This window comes from Monopterus albus, unplaced genomic scaffold, assembly GCF_001952655.1.
Source record: "Monopterus albus unplaced genomic scaffold, M_albus_1.0 scaffold16.1, whole genome shotgun sequence".
In the NCBI taxonomy this organism is placed as follows: domain Eukaryota; kingdom Metazoa; phylum Chordata; class Actinopteri; order Synbranchiformes; family Synbranchidae; genus Monopterus; species Monopterus albus.
In genome coordinates, this window is record NW_018127896.1 from 3,457,329 (window position 1) to 3,477,973 (window position 20,645).

At 39.2% G+C, this 20,645-nt stretch overlaps 2 protein-coding genes across 3 annotated transcripts in view; both read right to left on the reverse strand.

Moving 5' to 3' along the window:
- Nucleotides 1-9,141, reverse strand: part of mgat5 (alpha-1,6-mannosylglycoprotein 6-beta-N-acetylglucosaminyltransferase) — a 74,350-nt gene extending 65,209 nt beyond the window's left edge. The window contains exon 1 of the mRNA XM_020592102.1: nucleotides 8,872-9,141. The gene's annotated coding sequence lies outside the window, so the exon portion shown is untranslated. The remainder of the gene's footprint in view (nucleotides 1-8,871) is intronic.
- A 3,629-nt stretch (nucleotides 9,142-12,770) lies between these two features.
- clic5a (chloride intracellular channel 5a) lies at nucleotides 12,771-16,314 on the reverse strand. 2 transcript variants are annotated; one of them, XM_020591887.1, is made up of 6 exons: nucleotides 16,258-16,314; nucleotides 14,412-14,521; nucleotides 13,685-13,810; nucleotides 13,504-13,610; nucleotides 13,190-13,371; nucleotides 12,771-13,095 (listed from the first exon to the last, which is right to left on the reverse strand). In XM_020591887.1, the coding sequence occupies exons 1-6, from the start codon at nucleotides 16,312-16,314 to the stop codon at nucleotides 12,931-12,933; spliced, it is 747 nt and encodes a 248-aa protein (XP_020447543.1). In that variant the 3' UTR covers nucleotides 12,771-12,930. The 2 variants fall into 2 exon arrangements, with proteins under 2 accessions (XP_020447543.1, XP_020447544.1); XM_020591888.1 differs by having other exon boundaries at nucleotides 12,771-13,083; nucleotides 13,178-13,371.
- Nucleotides 16,315-20,645: the final 4,331 nt, after the last annotated feature.

Here is a 20,645-nt window from a genome sequence, read left to right on the forward strand (position 1 = left end):
CTGGAGAGTGAGTACCATAATTCAGTACACTGAAGCATGGGTGCAACTAAAGATCATTTTCCACTACTGATTAATATGTTGATTAGGCTTTTGTTTTAATCAATTAATTGTTAACTATGTAAGTAATAAGAAAACTCTTGAAAACAGTGACAAAACATCCATTAGCTCAAGGTAATATGGCTAAATATTCTATTTATAATCATAGGAAAAAAGGCCTGTGGTATACTGGGCCAGGCTTAGCATGCAGGGAAACCTCCTCACCTTCTCTGGTCAGTAATAGATACATTTAGATCTTCTACACATGGAAAATAACACAACTGTTATACTGCACTGTTCCCAACTAAAATCTTATCATTCAAAGGACAAATACGTTGTACACAGTAAGATGATATAGATTATGTCTGATATGAAAGCAATGCAGGCTATAAAAAAAACACAAAATAAGGTCTTTCAGACATATTTAAAGCTGAGTTTAACACCAGAGAACCACCTCATCTCTGCCAAGTACCATGATGTTTATGACTGATGGGTCTGTGTGGATAAAGGGTTCATAGTTCCCTCAACATATAAAAATTTGGATTGCCTACAATTCATCTTCCTCAATGACAAGCACGAACACAAACCGAATTTCAAACACATCTCTTCTGTTTTTTTTCCCCCCCATCAGCTTTTTCAGCTAAACAAATGAAGGAAGCTCTCCCTCTTGTGCGTGTGTGTGTTTGAGCTTGTGAAATAGAAAGGTTAGAGGTTTACTCATTTACTCCCACAAAAGGTTCAAACTTCTGTAAGAAGTTTGAATTTATCACGCCATTTGTCACCACTTCTGAGAGTAAAGTTCTTTTTTGGCCAACAAATAGTGGAAATTCAAAAATACTACATTTTTCAATTATATAAAAGAGAAAAAGCTGCAAATCATCACATTTTAGAACTTAGAATATTCAATTCAGAAGTATTCCTACAGAGGATTTGATGCCTTTTTTGAGAGATGCTGACTTGCACACACACACACACACCAGTGTGTTTCTATACACTACAGTTGGGGGTCTGAATACATACAGACATGCAACAGAAAACAAGATGGTGACCTTGTAATAACAAGAAGAAGAAGAAGAAGAAAAATGGGAATGGTAATGGATCACGTCACACAGTTCACACACACTGTCCATTTTGTATTTCTGCACAGTTGTCCATTAAGCACTTCAGTGATATGGACTCATGATAAAACTTACGTATGCCATGGAGATGCAGCAATATGAACTGTACTTAAATGCAAGTGAAAGCATCTTAAATCTAATGTGGGCTTTATTTCAAGTTTCTTTTATCAGAATAACGTGTGAATGGGTCCAGTCTCACACTTCGGGGAGGCACCTCAGTTGTTTTCAGAATCACAAAACCACAACCTCTTATTCACTTCATGTTGCTGCAGCTTTTACTTTCCTGTTCTGTTCTTTCTCACTAGGGAATGTTCCTCAGTACAATCTTAAAGCCCTTAACGTTGCTGTTAACTATGTACTGCTTCATAGCACTGTGGAAAAAAAACTCCACCAGGTTAATTAATGTAAATATTAAGCTGTAATATGCTATTTCCATGCTTGCTTTCTTTATTGCTGATTGAACACAACAGAAACATATGGCAAAAACTGTCAAACATTTGCTTCTGGCTTTAGGCAATAAGCAACAAAAAACTAAAAAATTGTCTACCATGTAGTCAGGCCAAAAGAGAGAAAAAAAAAAGATATCAGATGTTCTCTCATCTGCATTCAACCGCTATACTTATAAATGAAGCTAAATGTGAGGAGGGGATTTCTGCAGCCGTGCTTCTGAATGCTCGTTCAAACCGGCTATAACCAGGTCAAGACCACAGCTGACGCCATGAATGCAATGCTGAAAAACAATCATAACTACAACTGCCTCACCTGCCCATGTTTTAATCACTGTGATCTTTGACTAGGAATATTTCTTATATTCAAAGCGCTGCAAAGACGGTTAGATCATCACTGAACTGTGAGCAGAAAATCATCAGGACCTTCCTGAGAAACACAAAAGGTGGCCACATAAAAGCCACTTTCACCTTACATCCATCGGCCTCATAAATAGGTCAGTGACAGCTGTTAGCAGCTTCCAACAGGGCTGAAATCTCATAGCAGTTTATGACACACCATAACTGATCATTTAAGACAAAGGTTTACATTGATTTCTCTATGGACAGAGATCTGTTTATAAATTTTAACAAAGCGAGGACAAATGATAAATGCTGCACTGTCTGAAATTAAGAAAAATGTTAACTTCTGTATCTTTTTTCCAACACTTAACTCCAGTTTGCTCTGTGCCTTTGTGATGTGAGGCTTTCTGTTAAAAAAAAAAAAAATCTCTGGGCTGCACTATGCATTTAGAGACAAGCCGCTGGCAGTAGCTCTGTGTGATCTGCAGGGCTGATAACATCGGATGTCTCTCATTGCTTGGGTCTCTGTTGGAAGAGGGCAGGAAAAGGCTGGCAGTGCTCGCCAGTTGGACGCCGACAAGAACGGGAGGCTTTGGGGCTGTTTATCAGAGGGGAACACTGCTCAGATTACCCTGTGGTACATCGCTGTAAGAAGCCCGAGCCAAAACCTACACAGAACATTGACTCGACCATTTGTGAATACACACAATCTCAGTTGGAGCTGGCTCTCGTGTCTGGCCTTATTTCCTGTATACATATATATATATAAATATATATCTGTCTTATTTAAGACAAATGGATCACACAACATTACTCTGTTGTTAGGAAGCTTTCCAATCTGCAGAGAACGGGGCTGTGCAGTCATTCAGCAGCACATATATCTGTCCACTCGGTTACCTTCTGGCTTCTAATTCAGGATCTTAATTTGTCTGGCTGGGAGCCCTCTGGCTCTCTGTAGCAACAGCTCAGTGAAACTGTGTTGACAGCCAGCTAAGGTTGCAGAATATATGATCCTTCGCAACTTGAGATGATAATGTAACAACCTTCTGAAGTTTGCGAGGCATGAAACCCCCACAGGTTCTAGAGCAGTGAAGACAGAAAGAATTGAATCATTCTAGCCTGGAAGAAATCACTGTCTTTTCAAATCTGCTGCAAAACCCTTCTCCCTGTTGGGGACACCAGGACTGAAATTTCAGTTTAAAAGAGTTCAGTATATAGTAACACTACTAGATTTGGAAGATAAATGATTGGATGCAGTGACTGTGCCAGGAATCGTGCCCTTTTAATCAGACAAAATACATGACAGCAGCAAAAAAGAAAATGATGCCTTAATTCCACACTTAAATTACAGAGTTAGTTTTAATAGGTTTCCTGGGCCCTGTTTCACAGCTTTCACAGTGTGTTCCTGATGCAAACCGTTTATTTTCCATTTTAATTGTTGCACTGATTAACTTTATTTAAGCACAGCAGAAAGCCTTTCCTCCAGCAGAAGAGGAGGGAAATCTGGGTGAACAACTGAAGACTCTTTAGAGTGAACACCTGAGCCAAGAAGAAATACAAAAAGTGCTTTTTAGTTATCATAATATATGGACACCATCTGTTTGTAATCAAGGTGTGACAAGTGATCTTTAGTTAAATACATGTCAATCTAAAAAGTCCAACAGATGGCGTGTCACCTTTATGTGGAAAAAAATGAATGAATGTTTACAATGAGTGGTATCGGTAGCTTGTTTACGGTAACGTTGTAGGGATTAAGAGTAAATGTTACTGCATAACTGTCAAAATAATCATCCCAGGCTTTTATATCTGTCCAGTGGAGTCACTTCACCCTTCCTCTGCTGTCACAGTCTCTCAGTCGCCCTTCCTATCCTGAACTGTTAAGACCAGGCCAGATGCTTGGGTGAGGCAAAGCTTCTGTCCATTTCCTTGGCATCTATGACTGGGGCTGAGAATAACTTCCTTTAAAGTGCAGTTTAAGGGAGATTCCATCAAGATGAAGCAGGCTGAGGGAGATAGATTAACTCCAGGTCTAAAAGAGAAAGCATTCTACTGAGCTGAAATAACAAACACTTGGCGCTTGTTGCATAACCACAGAAAGTAGTGAAATGCTCTAGAAGGAGCTTCAATCATCAATTATGGATCAACACACAAAAGGCATCCATTTTTCTCCTGAATATAAAACAGGTCTCCACAGACAGAATTCTCACATCCAGATGATATATACTTACAGGAAATATGATTACCCAGAATCCATTGGAGACATGACCACAAAAAGGTTCCGTCTTGTGCTGCCATACTGTGTGGTTGCTTACTTTTGTAGGAGGGAAGTACATGGAGCAGGACACAGATACAGCCTATGTTCACTCCATGTCACTTTCTGAACCATCAGGAAAACACCTCACACTCATGATGTTCACTCATGTTACCATGGTCACAAAACTACAGATGATGCTATTAAAGGTCATTTCCTTGACTGTTTACAGCCAGAAGAAGGTCCACACCAGAGTGAATCTGCTTTAAAAAATTCTTTAAAACTTAGCAGACTGTCAAAATAGTTGCAGATTAAATTTTATGATAGTCTAATTACTCCACTTTTTCTCTTACTGATGCTGACAACTCTCCAGTCAGCACAGACGCTTAGAAGCAATGGCTTTAGGATGACGTAGTTTCAAAACTCCTTCAGGAAAGTGATATTCTTCATCCCAGTCAATCTTCCCCCAGACTAAGCCTGCTAGTTTGCCTTCTACCTGGCCAAAGGAGATGTGATCCTGATAACACGGCCCTGCTACCACAAAGACTGGTGTGACCCTGCATCTTAATAGGCTTCTTCACATACACCCCGCTTCTTAATTATTAATTAGGCCCTTCAGAGGAACAGGCCCCTGCTGTTGCAACTTCACCACATTGCTGGTGTGACTCCAGCTCGTAACCAGATATCAACAAGGGGGTCTGAGACGGGCTTTCCATGCAACTAAGTCCAGGAAGTTTGTCTAAAATGTGACAGAAGCAGAACAATGTCATTGCTCAAACAAGCTCTTCAAGAGTGCCCATTTCCAGGTTTATTCATATAAATGTTCAAATACTCCCAGTGTTTTTTTAAGAGAACAACAGACTAGATGAGCTTTCTGTAACTTTCAGGAATAAACACACGTCCTATTCACTACTACAGCCAGTGGTGGCAAAGAGGACGAAGTCACTCTTAAAGTAAGGAAGATAATGAGCTCGAATAGGAAGGTGATGCACCAGAGCAACCGAGTTACACACCACCATAGGAAGCTAAGCTGAACACAAGTACACATTCATTTACATGACAAATCTCAAAGCAAATAACATGTTGACAAAACCCCTAACACCGCCCCGACATCATCTCCCTATATCCTTCACTCCTTTTCTTGTCACCGTGCACGCTCGATTGAGGACGTATCTTAATGTGGAGTGGTCCTCTGAGCCAGACTCACTGGCAGCAGAGCAGAGATATTCCCAGCTAAAGTTTCTGAGCAAGCCTCATCCTAACAGTCAGAGAGGGTCAAAGTCAGGGGTGGGAGCTGTCAATCCATACAATAGATACCTCTATACACTGTATAAAAAAGGAAGTAATCATTTCTGTGAGAGCCAACTCCACTCAGTGAACATACAGAAGCTGCTACACTGACTTCAAGGAAAGGCTCTTGCATCTGTTTATTATCACTGATTCTCTCTTAAGACTTCCCTCTGTCTATCACCACCAACAGACAACACTCTTTGCATACCTTAAACCTGCTACACTGGTTTCTTTTGTCCTTTGCTGCTTTTTAAAAACACATTATAAAGACAGCTAAGACATCAGTTTGTTCAGACTAGCATGAACAGGTCTAACCTGCCACAACACGCCATGAGACTAGATCGCCATGAACATGACCCGCGTGTTAAAAGCAAACCCAGTAACAAGTGTGACCAGGAACTGCAAATGATGCTCTTTGTTTTTTTTCCTGTCACCACCATGTACACGTTTTACAAGTTATGCAACCTGATGTATGTAATCGCACACACACTGATATAATCATGTCAGTTGAGGCCGTCACTGACCACATTAAATTTCTAAGTCTTTGTACTACACCCAACTCAAAATGTTTCTTAATACAAAATGAATCCTATTTCCAGTCTTTCTCTCTCAATGCAAGTCCAAATCCTCAAAGTATTTAAAGATGTCCAGAGTGGCAAAAAAATCCTCATGTTCTATCACTGCAACATAATGTGTAACACACAAACTCCAGCCAGACACAGCTGCTTATTTGTTCTGAGGAACCAAAGTTTCTGATTTATAATCAGAATCAGGCCACATTAAAATTATAATGATGGATTTCTTTAAATTGACATATTATTGACATCAACGTAATATCTCTGTTTTTACTGGGGTTTTAAATCAGCACTATTTCCCATCCTGAGCCCATCAAGGCTGAAATGGGCAAGAGGACTGAACTGAGGTCTCGAGTCAAGAAATGGCTGCAAGCATTATATATATTCTTACAACTTAAAAAGATGAGAGAGGTGAGATTAATATCAGAAACACATAGTTAACGTTGTGCTACTTGGACCACCAAAGTCCAGAAGAGTCTAGTAAATAACAGTGATGTGCAATATTGTGTACCGCCATGCTGCAAAACAATCAGGGCAACTGTTCCAATGGTAAAGTAAATACATAGATATTTAACCTTTTTAAAACCACAAAAGTTGCGACTTTCAGGAGTAAGTGTCGTAGTGGTTAATGGCTTGGAATATGAAAAAAGTACAAAGGAACACACTTAGATTTCTTACAATGACCGATGAAAGAGTGCTAAATGGCACAGAGTCGCTGAAACTAATGGAACAGAGAGTAACTGGGTGTGATGACATGAGTTAAGGCTTCTGTGCTGGTATTAATGGATTCTTTGGACTTATGAAGGTAGTGGTTCGTGTAACCATGATGTTCCATTATTCCAGTGTTCTGGATTTAAATGTCTCACAACCTAAAGACATTGAAATATATTTATGTCTCTAACAGCAATATTCCATCTGCAAAGTGAGACAAAAGCAGATGGTTAGAGGTGAACTTTTCCCTGCCTTTTATCACCTCTTCAGTTTTAAGTTATCACCCTGCAATTTGAACAGATTTTCAGGAGAATTAAACTTCTGTGACTTGCCCAAGCCATTTCTCTGCAGCACCACTAAATGAATGCTTTGCAACTGCAGAGGTCCAAACAGTAGACTGACTGTAAATATGGAAATGTGCCTAGCACAACGAGCGAGGGCCTCTTTAGATAGAGGGGGGTTTTGGTAAACCCGTGACAAATAGGGCAGTGTTCCCCCCCCAAAAAAGCTGACTGTATACCCCAGTCTGATCTGCAGTACACTACTGACCCCCCTGGCTCCAGGCCTAGCTCCGGCATACTTATGCTCTCTTTTACGTAGATCGGATACCAAATATGCCTTACGGTCTTGTGATAAGTATCAGCTCATAGTGCCTAGAGTTCGGACCGAAAAAGGGAAACGGGCTTTTGGATTTGCCGCTTCCTCTTTGTGGAATAGTTTCCAAGCAGATTTTCAACTTACTGAATTATGCTCAGTTAAAGCTTTTTATTCCCTTATGGTTCTTAGGCAACAGGAGTCTATTGGTCAGTGTAGGTGTTTTTAAATTGGTTGTATTGTTGATTATTGTATTTATGGTTTTGGTTGTTAAATGTTTAATGTTTTGATTTGTATTGAAACTTATGTATTGACGACATGTGTTGTTGACCTCTTGGCCAGGTCACCCTTGTAAAAGAGACCGTGATCTCAATGGGTTTTTACCTGGTTAAATAAAGAGAGAGATCTAACATCACTTAAAGGGTTCGCTGACTTTGGATAAATCTTTGGCTTAGTGATTAGTAACCACATCATCTGCACAAATAAGAAACGACAGGTGTGTGTATATGTGTGAGACAGAGTGTGTGTTTATGCTCAGAGAACAGGAGCCCTTTAATCACAGAAAGGCCAAGCGTTCCACTTCCCTGCATGGCATCCATCACTACAGCCTGGTTCCCCCGCCCCACAATTCCTCCATCTTCAATCCCTCCTTCCTCATTCCTGCACTGCTCTCCACCATTGCTACCCCCTCATACACACCCTCAAATGATTTCTTGCCAGTGAAGCAAAGCTCCTTTTCCTCAGGATTTATAATCCCAAGGGCTTCAACAAAAAAGGCAGCTGAAAGAGCTCTTTATAAACCCAAGGGCAGTTGGTGGCTCACCTATGGATGGTCAGCTTTAGCTCACAGCCTGCAGTCTAGGAGAAGGGACATTTTTGCTGGGTCACATTGAATTAGAAACGATATATTTGAATGACATATCAAATCACAAGCAATCCTTAAAAACATAAAGAGAGTTCCCTATCAAAATTATAAACAGTCAGACTAGCCAGAAATACAGCCCCTGTCCCTTTTTTCCAGTTAAGCCCATTTAAAGACATTGTGGCTGTAGAGGACATGACTATACATAACTCCCACAGCCTGTTTTATTGACATGTCACCAAAACAAAACATCATTGTTCCCCAGAAGCTGAGAACAAACTCTCCCTGGCTTGTGTACACCCAGGTTAAACCCCTGGTTACTGTTTTACCACGCCGTGTTTATAAGATCCAAGAAAGTACAACACTGTCCGGGAAGAAGAAGGTCGTCAGTCACTGGCAAACTGACAACTGCGGCTGTAAATATCCCTAGCTAAATCATTAAATAGGCAGTTTAACCAACAGACAGTGGCAATGACAGAGTTGGCCGTTATTCTTGAGCAACCTATTCCGAGACCTGTCTCCACTATAAAGATGTTCTTCGGCTAGAAACAACCTACAGGAAATGTCCACACTATCACACAGCTCCTATCTGTTTTATAAGCTAGCTAAATCTGCCATATAATAATAATAATAATGATAATTGTACCCTCTGCTCGCTGCGGCGATTAACGTCCCGATTCCTTAATTTCAGCTAGCGTAGATGTTAGCTAGCGTTACTCTGTTCTACGTGCTAGCTGTTTCATAGACAAGCTATCGCAGCTTCTGGCTACATTAGTTTTGTTTTGTGGTGGGGTTGAGAAGGTTAGCTGCCTCGGTGGACCACCACACGCATTTCACAACAAAACACGCCGCAATGACAAGTCACCCACTCCCGAGCACACACAGCTAAACACTGCGCCTCTTCTTCCAGAGCTGACGTTATTTCCTCAACAATGGGGCAGAAAATGAGCTCCGGGTTGGTTATAATGAGAGAACCGCGGCTTACCTTTCTGTGGTGTCTGTCGGCAGCCCACGGTAATGTTATAAGGACACAGACTCGAAATCCAGCGAAAAAACGAACGGAGACAGTTTTGTGAAGGACAGACTGAAATGATTTGATGCGTCCTCTACAAAATATACTCTGCCCACTGTAGGGACCGTCTGCGTGTTACAGCACGCACAAAATGTTTAACACTGGGCAGTGTAGGAGGCAGCTAAGTACGTACTGCACAAATACAATAGACCTACATATTTGTTTGACAACGTTACTTATTAAATTAAGATTTTACAGATCTAAACATGTAGTAAAGTAGTAAGCTTTAAAAAATTACTGACCCGCTCATATGTAGCCTAAATACAATAGTTAAAATAGCTCCAAATATACAGTAAAATGCTGTTAACATTACATTAATGCATCCACGTTAATAAGCTAATGTAATAGTATAACTATTAGTTGACTTTACTTTTAATACTTTAAGTAGCCTAAATTTTACTAATAATAGTGACAAACTGTGTGGTGTTCATACCTTTATTTAAGGATCTGAATACTTGTTCCTCCACTAATATTGAGTGTGACATAGGCCTGTATGAAGCAAAGTTAAAATACACATATATCCTTTCAAAAAGGTCAGTATCATAAGTCAATATATTAATATATCATTAAAATAAGTTCCAAAAGCATAAAAATTTGCCATATTTATATATTACAGACAGTAATTCATCTCATAAATTGCATATAGCAAACAAGACATCCTGGGATTATTAACTAAGAGTATAATTACAATAGGCTATTACAATTAAATGTCAGCGTCCTATATAAAATAATACACACTAATAAACAGTTTAAAAAGAAAAACAAAACTACTTTTTTGAGAGCCAGTCGCTCTTTAAGACCAACTGGTCTCAAGACCTAATAACTACATTATAGTCACAATTTACAATACATTTTTTATTGCTTCAAACTATTGGAGACTATATAGCTGTAACAGTGTTTGTATTATTTATAATGCAATTTGCTATTCATCCTTTTTAAACACATTATTTTATTCACTAAATAACCTGAAGTTAATCTTTGATTACTAACAGATACCTATCAACAACAATTCAAAATGCTCTACATAAGAAGTAAACTGTATGTGCTTAGTTGGAATTTGGGTCATAGTGACTTGATATTCCGTGACATTTACCACGTTAAGGTCGTTAAACAATCAGGGGGTGGGGACATAAACCAAGACGATCCCTAACTACCCCATGTGTTCCTATCATTTGTCTTTGCTGCCACCTGCTGGCACTGTTTAGTGTTCACACAATAAAAACAGCAGTGGGGTGTAAATACTTTTCAGACTCAGAATCTGCTTTATCGGCCAGGTGTGTCGGACACACGAGGAATTTGACGCTGGTACGTCGGCTCTCAGTGTGTATGTACATATCCCCATGCAAGTAAACAGTAAACCAGCATAAAGTTGTGTAATATAACAAAATAAGTAATACATTTACAACTAAAGAAATTATTTTGTTGTAAATGTAGGATATATGTTTTATATTGCTCACTATATCGGTATGAATATGTTTCCAAGAGTCAGTTTGAAACAGTTGTACCAGACAACATGAGACACATAGAATGACTTTGCATGTATTTCCATAAACAAATAAGCAAGAAATGCTTCTTGCTGTTTTTCAAAGAATACTTTGTAACAGCACTTGATTTTGCTGAAGAAGGCATCTGGACGTAATTTTAGGTAGAAGACATTTCACCATCTCATCCATGAGACTTCATCAGTTCTGCCTGACTGGTGGTGAGCAGAAGGTATTTATCGCACTGTTTAGGTCTTCTACCTAAAACTATGTCCAGATGCCTTGTTCTAAGTTTTTTCAGCATACCATGACCTGGATGATTGAGAATTTGCACAGACAAGCACTTGATTTTGCAAATCCAGTCAGTACTCATTCCTTTGTACTGGTACACCACTTAACTCAGGCTCAGATTCTGAGAAAATAGATTTATCATTCAAATAAGTGACATATACACAGTGGGTTCATGGTTCTAATCATCAGACAGAAATAAAATCTAATCATTTACAGACATATGAAGGTTATATTATTATCACAAGGCTCCATGGAGCAACTTATGACGTCAATCATTCAGGTTCATATTTAAAAAAAATATATAATCTACTGTACAGATGTAAAGCTGAGGGCAGAGGAGAGCTTGATTCTCACTAAGGCACTCAGGATTAAAATTACATCCACTACCATCAGTTTGCACTACTATAACTATCAGGAGAGCACAACACAACAGCTGGGGTAGACTTAATTGTTTGGGTACTTTGTTCTTTCTGTCACTCCATGACTATGCTTTTTTTTAAATTGCAGGCTTGTTAGTCAGATTGAATGTATGTACAAGAGCTGACAGTATTGGAAAATCAAGAAAGGGCTGTAAACTGTGATATTAGACCATAAAAATTAGGAAACTGCATTTTAAAAGATTAGTAACTTCTAATGGAAGTCTGTTTTCATTCAGACATCCTAAATTCAGTTGGTCAAACAAAATGTCCATTGCTTCATTAAGAAAGGGAAACAGACACCACATCTCTATACAAATTACATTGGCTGAAACACATTCTTAACTGGAGTTTCCAACAAACCTTTTTTTTTTGTCTATCAATTCTACCCTTCAGTATGAAGTAATAACAATGTGATCCATAGGGGAAAGTGGACAGGTAAAAATAAAGTATTATTACTATTAAATGTATAGAGTAAAAAGATTACATTAAATTATTAGAGAATATTTAGGTGATTATTTGTGAACCAAAAAGGATAATAATTCAGTAAAGCTGTGGAGAAAAAGGTGTCCATCAGATCAGTGGCTGAATCAGATGTACTGTCACCAGTAGAAGTCCCACCACCTAGTGTTATTAAGCCTGTTCAGCTCTCACACAACAACAGCCTTCTCATTTCTAGCTGGTACTTCTAGTCTAACCAAGTGACATGCCAGATGAAAGTATCTAGATAGTTACAGTATCTTATTCAGCTAACATAAGTGCCATTAATTGCTATCAGCTGACTATTTTTAAATGAAAAGAATATTGTAAAGGGTCCTTGAATATACATTTGATGCCTACGAACATGATATTATTGTGAAAGGTCAAAGTTAAAGCTTCACATCCCAGGCAACAAGTCAACAACTGCAGGTCAAAGAAACAGCATTGTTGTTGTACTGCAGTGTAGAGTTAGTATAAAAATGTGTAAAAAAAAATGTACATGTCAAATCATGTTAATTTTTCTTGAACATGACTTCTATTTGGCTGCATATCTTACATACTTGTTTGTTAATGTTCATGCCATTAACGTTAGCCTAAATGCTGATAGCATCCACTAATGAAAGTACTGAACAGCACATGTGTCGGTCATGTATGGACTTTTTCAAACACAACTCAATATTCAAATACAACTCAACAGAAAATTATATAGTCAGTAATAATGTGCTTCCTAGCCACATGCTAGCATTTGCAAACACACTGTTTAATCACTTTTTTATTGCCTGATTTTTGCTAATGTTTTGTTTTTTGCTCCAGCTCCAAGCACAGCAGTTAAACATGTGAAGAAACCCAAAGCTTGACAGGCCCACTGTACCTGTGCCTAGTTACACAGTCTGTACACTGTGTGTCAGAAGTAGGGGTTTCCAGAAAGAAAGAAAGGTACTGTAGCGACAGTGGTTGTGATGTGTTCACTTTCCCAGCCTCTTGGCTACGTCCCTATAAGCAAGCTCGATTTCCACATCAGCTGCACAGGTGTTGATGAATTCATCTCGGCTGTAGGCGTTGCTGAGGTAACGCCACACCCCTCTGAAGTCAGATGGGATGTCATAGTTTCTGTATTTCTTTGCAACCACCTGCCAAAAAGAAATTACTGTAATACTACTGTCAGGATCAGTTCCATAAGGTTAAATGAACCAAACACAACTACCCCACTGCAAAGCATGTTACCTTAACAACATGAAGTTTGGGCAGGAGGTTGCAGTCAGCCAGTGTCAGTTCATCACCGTCCAGGTATTTGCGGGTAGATTCTCCATTTCCGCTGTGGCGTCCTGACTGAACCTCATCAGGTAGTGGACACATCAGATACTCTTCCAGCTTAGCAAGGGCCTTATTTAGACTCTTCTCTAACTCTGAAACACACACAGGGAACTAATTCTTCAAAGTCATAAAGTCATCAAAGTCAACATTACCTGAATTACCCTACATTACACATCCAGTATGCTTACTGGATGCATTCATGCTTTTGTGTACAGTGTACTTACCTCGATTTTTGTCTGGTCTTGTGTTTTTGACATAAGCTGAGAACTTGGCAAATATGTCATTTCCTGCTGTGTTGGATGCACGGTTCTTTGCTGCAAGTTTGGGATACCTGAAGAACAAGAGTTTAACATGATACCAAGATGCTGTTTTCATATTCTCCTATTTTCTGTGTGAAAGACTTACTTAGGTGGAGCCAACATCTCTTCCAGATACTCCTCAATTTTGTTGACGTCAGTGAGAACCTCCCCCTGGAAGGTGAGGAAGGGTGGATGTGTCCCTGGAGCCAGGTTGTGAAGGTCAGCTGGTTTCCTAATAAGAGTGGAAACATTTTACAACTTCTTTCAGAAATCTGTGTTATGATGAATGACCATTTTAATATCGCTGACAATATTTGGTCACTGCCAGCTTTTCTGAAGTCCATCAACTTCTGAGGAAAATATCCAGCTCTTTGGTTACTAAATGCTCCACTATGTTAACTCGATAGTCACTAACGTTTTCTGACATTTGGTTCTGATCAGGTAGTGTACAGTGGGTTGATCTGAGGGTTTTTCTTTTAAACAGTTGCTTGCTACAGCTGGAAATAATACTGAAGAGTGGTGAGAGTGAACCAAAACAGCAAAGCTGTTGAAAACCAAGCCAAAAATTAAAACAGTGAGCTGAAAGATGCTAAAATGCTTCACAGAGCTAAGGGAACTACAGTCAGATAATAATTCTTTAGCACAGACAACCCCTTTTCCATAGATGAGGCAATATTTATGTTATTGTTAGGAGGAGCAGCTTTAATAAACATCTGTTTAAAGATTTACCACCATCCTATTTGGACTGTATTCAACTAGAGACGACACACGTATATTCCCCATCTTCTATTTTATCATAATGCTTAACTGTTATATTACAACATCATTATTACCTCTTGAGGTCAACAGTGGTGACGTTAAAGACTACCCCTTTCAGCCAGAGGATCATGAAGAGGCGCTGGGAAAACGGACAGTTTCCAATGCTCTCTCCATCACTCCCAGCCTGTAAACACACACAAAAACATTATGAGGTACTGATACTGCTATCAAACATAGCTGTGCCTGTTTCCATTCTGCTTGCCTTAGTATGTTGAGTTATTCCTCCTCTGGTACACATGCACTTTCATTCACAAACGCACAGACACACCCCTACAAACCTACTGCATACACAGAAACTGATTCACAAGTAGATGCTAAAGACACACACTCTTGTCAACAAGTTCTTAGTCAGTTAAGAAGAATCAGTCTTTTACTTTGATGAAGTGAGTTTGAGGCATCTGGTGATATGATCATGTCTGTGAGTCTACATACACAATTTTATAAGTGGCAGATAATCAAAAACTGTAGGATGTGTGAGTGTGTGTGCACATGCGCACGCGCACAGAGCTGCAACAGGACACTGTAATGCAACACCGAATCCAACATGAATAATCCACGCTGCTTCCATTAGCTGCTTCACTGCCTGTTTGAACTTCTGGGTCCTGCATACTGTAGCAGTGTGTATCCACTATAGAAGTCATATAACCTGCTGTCATACCATAACATACAGCACATCTATCAGTGCAAAGAAAAACACACTTTCACTCAACTGGAAACGTCTGATGTACATTTCATGTTTTAAGACACTGCCATGTATTTGAAATTCCAGATCAAACGAGTGCCTTGATCTCACCGCATGTGTCTGATTTGTGTTTGTTACAAAAGGCTCAGATTTTAAGAATTTAAATGACCATAGCCAATTTAATGGAAATCACATATTCTTTTCACAAGAGCTAATCACAGTGTAAACCATACTGTTGTGTCTTAAAAATTTGAATTAAGCATTTCTACCTTTCCAGTCCTTCTGTTTCTAGTCTTTGTGTTACTTATTTATCTACTTTATATTTCATTTGTATTTTTGTGGCATATTCATGTGGACGGCAAAGTAAGAATCTCATTGTACAGGGAAACACGTTTCCTAACTGTGCATATGACAAATAAACACTTTGAACTTGAACTTTGGTAAGCTAAGCTAAACTAAGATAACCAGCTAGAAACTGTATTCAGTGTATTGACATGAGCATGGTTTGACCCTGTTTGAAAAAAAAGCATATTTAACATGATCAGCTATTCCTTGAAATATTTTGCAAGACTTGTTTAATAAATTTAGCAGATGTTCTCATTATATATATGTTTGAAACTGGTCTTAAGGTGTAAGGTCAAACATGCACATGATTGCACAGACCCAACAGACTTACAGCAATATTAATTATTCTTTCAAGCTAGCACTGTTTTGGTGAGCATATACGGTACAGTACAGACAGTTAACACATCCAGTCATACCTGCACATATATGGTATCATAACCTCAGACCATGCTGCTCTCGATACTGAAATGAACCCAGTAATAATTTAGAGGGAGAGAGAGAGAAAGAAAGAGATTGTCTATGCAAATGGGTGTCAGGTTAACACATGGAAAATCAGCAAGCAACAACAATAACATGGCATGCACACGTTTAAAGGGGCCTCCAACATAATGCACACACCACTGGTATTTTACAGATTATGTAAAATACCAGTAGCATATGCAGCTTCTATTTTACTTGCTATACACAAAAATAACAACTATTACAGGCAGAATGCAGGGTAAGATAGTACAAAATTAAACAGAAGTGTAATTAAGAAGTGGAAGGAAAACTGATCTAGTGTCAGCTAATGACATACACAAACTGAACACACACTAAAACACTAAAAGCCCCACCTTGACAAATAGCTCAATATCAGGGTCCTTGTCTTCCTCAGCTGCAGAGTCCGTCATGGTGACAAAAAACACACTCTGTTTGTGTGGTTTGTTTCAACAAGTGTGTATATTTGTCTGTGTCTGTCTGTGTGTGTGTGAGAGAGAAAGAGCTGTCTCAGTTTACAGCAGATGCTATTCCAGGTCCATTCGCTAAAGTCCCCTTGGTCCTACAGCAGCTCTGTCCGAGTGTCAGCTGAGGATGAATACCAGTGAGTGTGTGTGTGAGACAGAGGAAAAGAGGAAGAGTGTGTGTGAGGGGTTCAGTTTATACATGTGGTCTCAGCCATGGGGCACAACATGACAGCAAAAATACCCCCCCATGGGTGAGGTAATGTTAGTGGAAATGAGGAGGGAAAGGGATGACCAAGTCACCCCAGGGTGTCGTGCCCCTCCCACCTCTTAACAGTGCTGACTGACAACAGAAGTGGGTGACATTGAATCATCAGGAGTCACTGCCTTCTCATCAGACTCGTCAGCACTCATGCTCTGAATTCTCAGCCTGCATCTGAGCTGCTTCAGTGGCCTGATATTGTCAACAAATCTGTTGCAAACATCAGTGAATTCCCACAATCAAGTAATGTATGTGTGTCCATGCCTCTGTCCAGAAACTACTGAAAACACATGACTGAGCCATACTGTTCCACACTGTTGCACTGGGTGACATATAATTTAATTTTCAGGAACATAGGTATTGAAGTTTATTTTGGTTGGATCCCCTGTACAGTGTAATGGTGCCATAAATACTATAGTGTACCAGACGTGTATTAATCCAGTACTGGAAATATTTGTGTAATGCTACACAGCAAAACACATGGTGTTAAATCAACTCTTATAGAGTTAAAAGTAACACTGGCCCAGTGTTTATATACTGTCACTGTCCACGGTGTTAAGGTTTTAACACTTTTAAAGTGTCAGTTTCTCAACACTCAGTGTCATTTTACAACACTACAAAGTGTGTTTTTTACTATACATGGAGACATGATTTTTCACCATTAGTGTTAAACATCTAACACAGTGTCATTTAACATCACTAAATCGTTTTTTACACTAAATGAACAAAAGTATTTTCACTATAGGTCTTTAACTATAGCACCACACACTGCAAATTTGAAAACTGTGCATTACTGCCAACAGTAGATCTCACTTGTGTTCTATTACAGTGAGGTTACAGTAAATTGCTATCATTTATTGCATGTGGCTGCAGTTTCAAAGTGTCACATTTATGACCCCTGTATACTCCAGTACAATTGGACTTTAATATGGAGAGTGTAATATGTAATAAATTCAGTTAATGTGTGTGTTTGTGTATGCCAATGTACAATATTTAGCTGTTATTATTGATAGGTAAATAGATACATAGATTTTCAACCACACACACACATGCACACACGTGCACACACATGGCCAGGCAACAGAACCCATCCCCAACCATCCCAGCACTGACTCAAAACATTCTTGTCAGTTCAGCTTGGCTTATATTTAGAACAAGAGCAACCCTCTACAACCCACGTACTCACACTTACACAGAAAACATGATGTTCTATAAACAGACGTGTGTGAACAGCACAGTGAGGTTTCTAAATTGTCCAAACAATAAAGTATAAAGTCTGGGCCTGGATGCACCACAGTAAAATTTTACATATACACTACACACTCACACACATTAGGAGATACAGCATTTTCTGACCTTGCACACTTTGTACACTTGTTCACAATCAGCTGTTATGATTATGATTATGATTATGACTGAGCTTTATGAGGGCTACAAGTTATCTCAATAAAAGTTTAATTTGCAAGCTATCTGTGTGCATACATACAGAATATCACAGAGAATGAACTGGAATAAATTCCCTGAATCACAGAGTATAATAAATCCAAGGCATTTCTTCCATACCTTAACAAAAAGCGTGATCTTGAGTTGATCCTTTTCAGACTCTGACACCTCCTCAAGTTCCTCCTTTTCAGAGGTGGATGAAGATGATGATGATGAAGATCTGCGTGATGACCTGCTTACCTCTACTTCTGGAGACCCAGAGGTAGGGGTAGGCAGTGTGCTGCTCTGCTCTACCTCTACTTCTGGAGACCCAGAGGTAGGGGTAGGCAGTGTGCTGCTCTGCTCTACCTCTTTCTTCTCTTCCTCTTTCTCCTCCTTCCTAATCCCAACATCCATCTCCCTTCTCTCTTCATCCTCAGCATGCGAAGAAGATGAGGATGATGAAGAAGAAGATGAACTGCTTTGCCTCGCATGGGTGGGAAGGTGAGGTGCAGGAACAGAAGGGGGAGCCGGTATTTCTCTTATGGCCTGTCCAGTGTTCTCATACACTCCTGACAGGGCTGAGGGCTCTTCATATAACGCTTCAAATCGCACATCATATAAACCTGATGGCTGGTTCTGGTAGGTGCTCTCTGGGGTCTCATACACATTCTCAGAGGTATCCATCCCAGGCGAAGAGATCAAACTGAAGAGACAGTGGTGAGTACCGTAGAGTGACTGTGATACCAACAGTGATAACCTTATCAAAAAGCACCACAGGACTTTGGACAGGGAAGGCAGAAAGGCAATGCCAAGAAAGGACAGAGGTGATCCTAAAGGAAGAAAACTATTGAAATACAGAAGGACTGCATATTACTACTATTGCTGGGTGAGAAGGTAACTCCAAACAAGTAACTGTTCAGTGCCTACAAGCACATAGGAATATTTTGCAATGATAACCTTGTTGAGAAAAATAATACCTTTTTGCTTGCATGCATTATGAGACTTCAGATTGGTAGGCATTGTGCTCCACTGGTCATGCACTTCTAATCTTGACTCATTTATTATCTCACAGAAGTATTTTTAAGTTACTCTACTAATAAGACAATTCTCTTTGCAATTCAAACAAAAAATGTACATTATTTAAAATGTAAAGACCATAAGTTATTAAAATGAAAGTTAAAAGTTATTAACATTTTACATCCACTCACATCATAAAGCCATATATAAAACATTTATGCATACCAGCAGACTATTAACCATAACGATCCATGTTGTTTGATGTTTTTTATTAGTCAGAATTTGGACCTTGAGTTTGCGATAAAGTCTCTATCTCTATATCTATCATACTTGCCCCGCCCTCTCCTCCCTAATCTGAACGCTGATTAGTTGCTTGAAGTGCCACTTCAAGTTAAAACCTTAGTCGAAGGTTCTGTCAAGTTGGCAGCAACAAGAGTAGAGGTACGCGGTTTTAACATCAAAATTAATCAGCTTGTTTTTAAAACTCATAAATAAAATAATGTGTATATATATTTCTGGTTGTATATTAACCATAAATTACCAATATAATTGTTTTTTATATAGACCACGAAACTATAGGCAATAGAAATGCCGTTATTTAGTATTATGGAGCGCAGCAATTCGGTGGCTCTTTTATTTTGAAATATATTGCGGGAACTAATTCTTGCCAGCTCGACATCATCCCAGTATTTATCTAATTTGAGGAAATCCGTCAGTGATGGTACTGCAAAAATAAAGGTAAGGGAGAATTATTCAGCGGTCCTGTCTGGATTAAGTAGTTAACCTGTCATTCCGATAACGAGTAATGTTTCTAAACAGAGCGTAAACGTTACTGTATGTCGATGCTGCGATGAAGTTAGTAAGCTAATACAGAAAGTAGCTGTTACGTTACATTTTATTTAGCTAACGTTAACTCGAACAGGCTCCTTTGCTGAAAGACAAAGTAAAATATGTCAATTAGTTTGTTAAATAGTTATTAATTTGTGCTTATTTCATATCGCACATTCTTCGTTTGACTTCTGCGTTGTGTCCATGGTTTAATAATATAATATTAGTGACATTTTAGGGGTATTTTTCCTTAAATTGTGACTTCCTGGTTGTGGGTATTTACATTTTTTTGACCGTTTGGCTGAAGTAAGTTGCGTCACTCCCTTGCGTTTGCGTACTTGTATTACTGATGTTATGCGGACATACACCTGTTTACACAATCCATGGACTGTGTATAACAGAGTCACATTGTGTGGACACGTTTTTCTTTTTGGAGTAAACCAGAAAGTCCCCAAATTATACTGTACGTCATTACCCGCCATAATCATGAACCGCTTTAAGTTTCACTTCCTAAATGTAAAGGACAAAAGAGGATTCTGCTTCTTGTTCTGCTGCTCTCCCCTAGTGCTTCTTATGTTTATTGGCTCTTCACAAGCTAAATATCTCAGTTCTCATTTTGCTTTTTGTACAGTAGCGTTACCCTGAAGGCCTGTCTGATGGCTTGGTCTCCCACCAACAGAGCCGACAGTCCTGTAATGACTCTTTAGCGATAGGAAATTGGAACCACAGTGTCCTCGTCTTGGGCTAG

What these genes read in the sequence shown, in the direction of transcription:
- clic5a (XM_020591887.1), bottom strand. Translation starts at nt 16,314, where the DNA reads ATGACGGACTCTGCAGCTGAGGAAGACAAGGACCCTGATATTGAGCTA. An exon ending in ATATTGAGCTATTTGTCAAG is followed by an intron (nt 14,522 to 16,257) that starts GTGGGGCTTTTA and finishes GTGTGTTTACAG; the next exon opens with GCTGGGAGTGATGGAGAGAG. An exon ending in CCAAACTTCATGTTGTTAAG is followed by an intron (nt 13,096 to 13,189) that starts GTAACATGCTTT and finishes TCTTTTTGGCAG; the next exon opens with GTGGTTGCAAAGAAATACAG.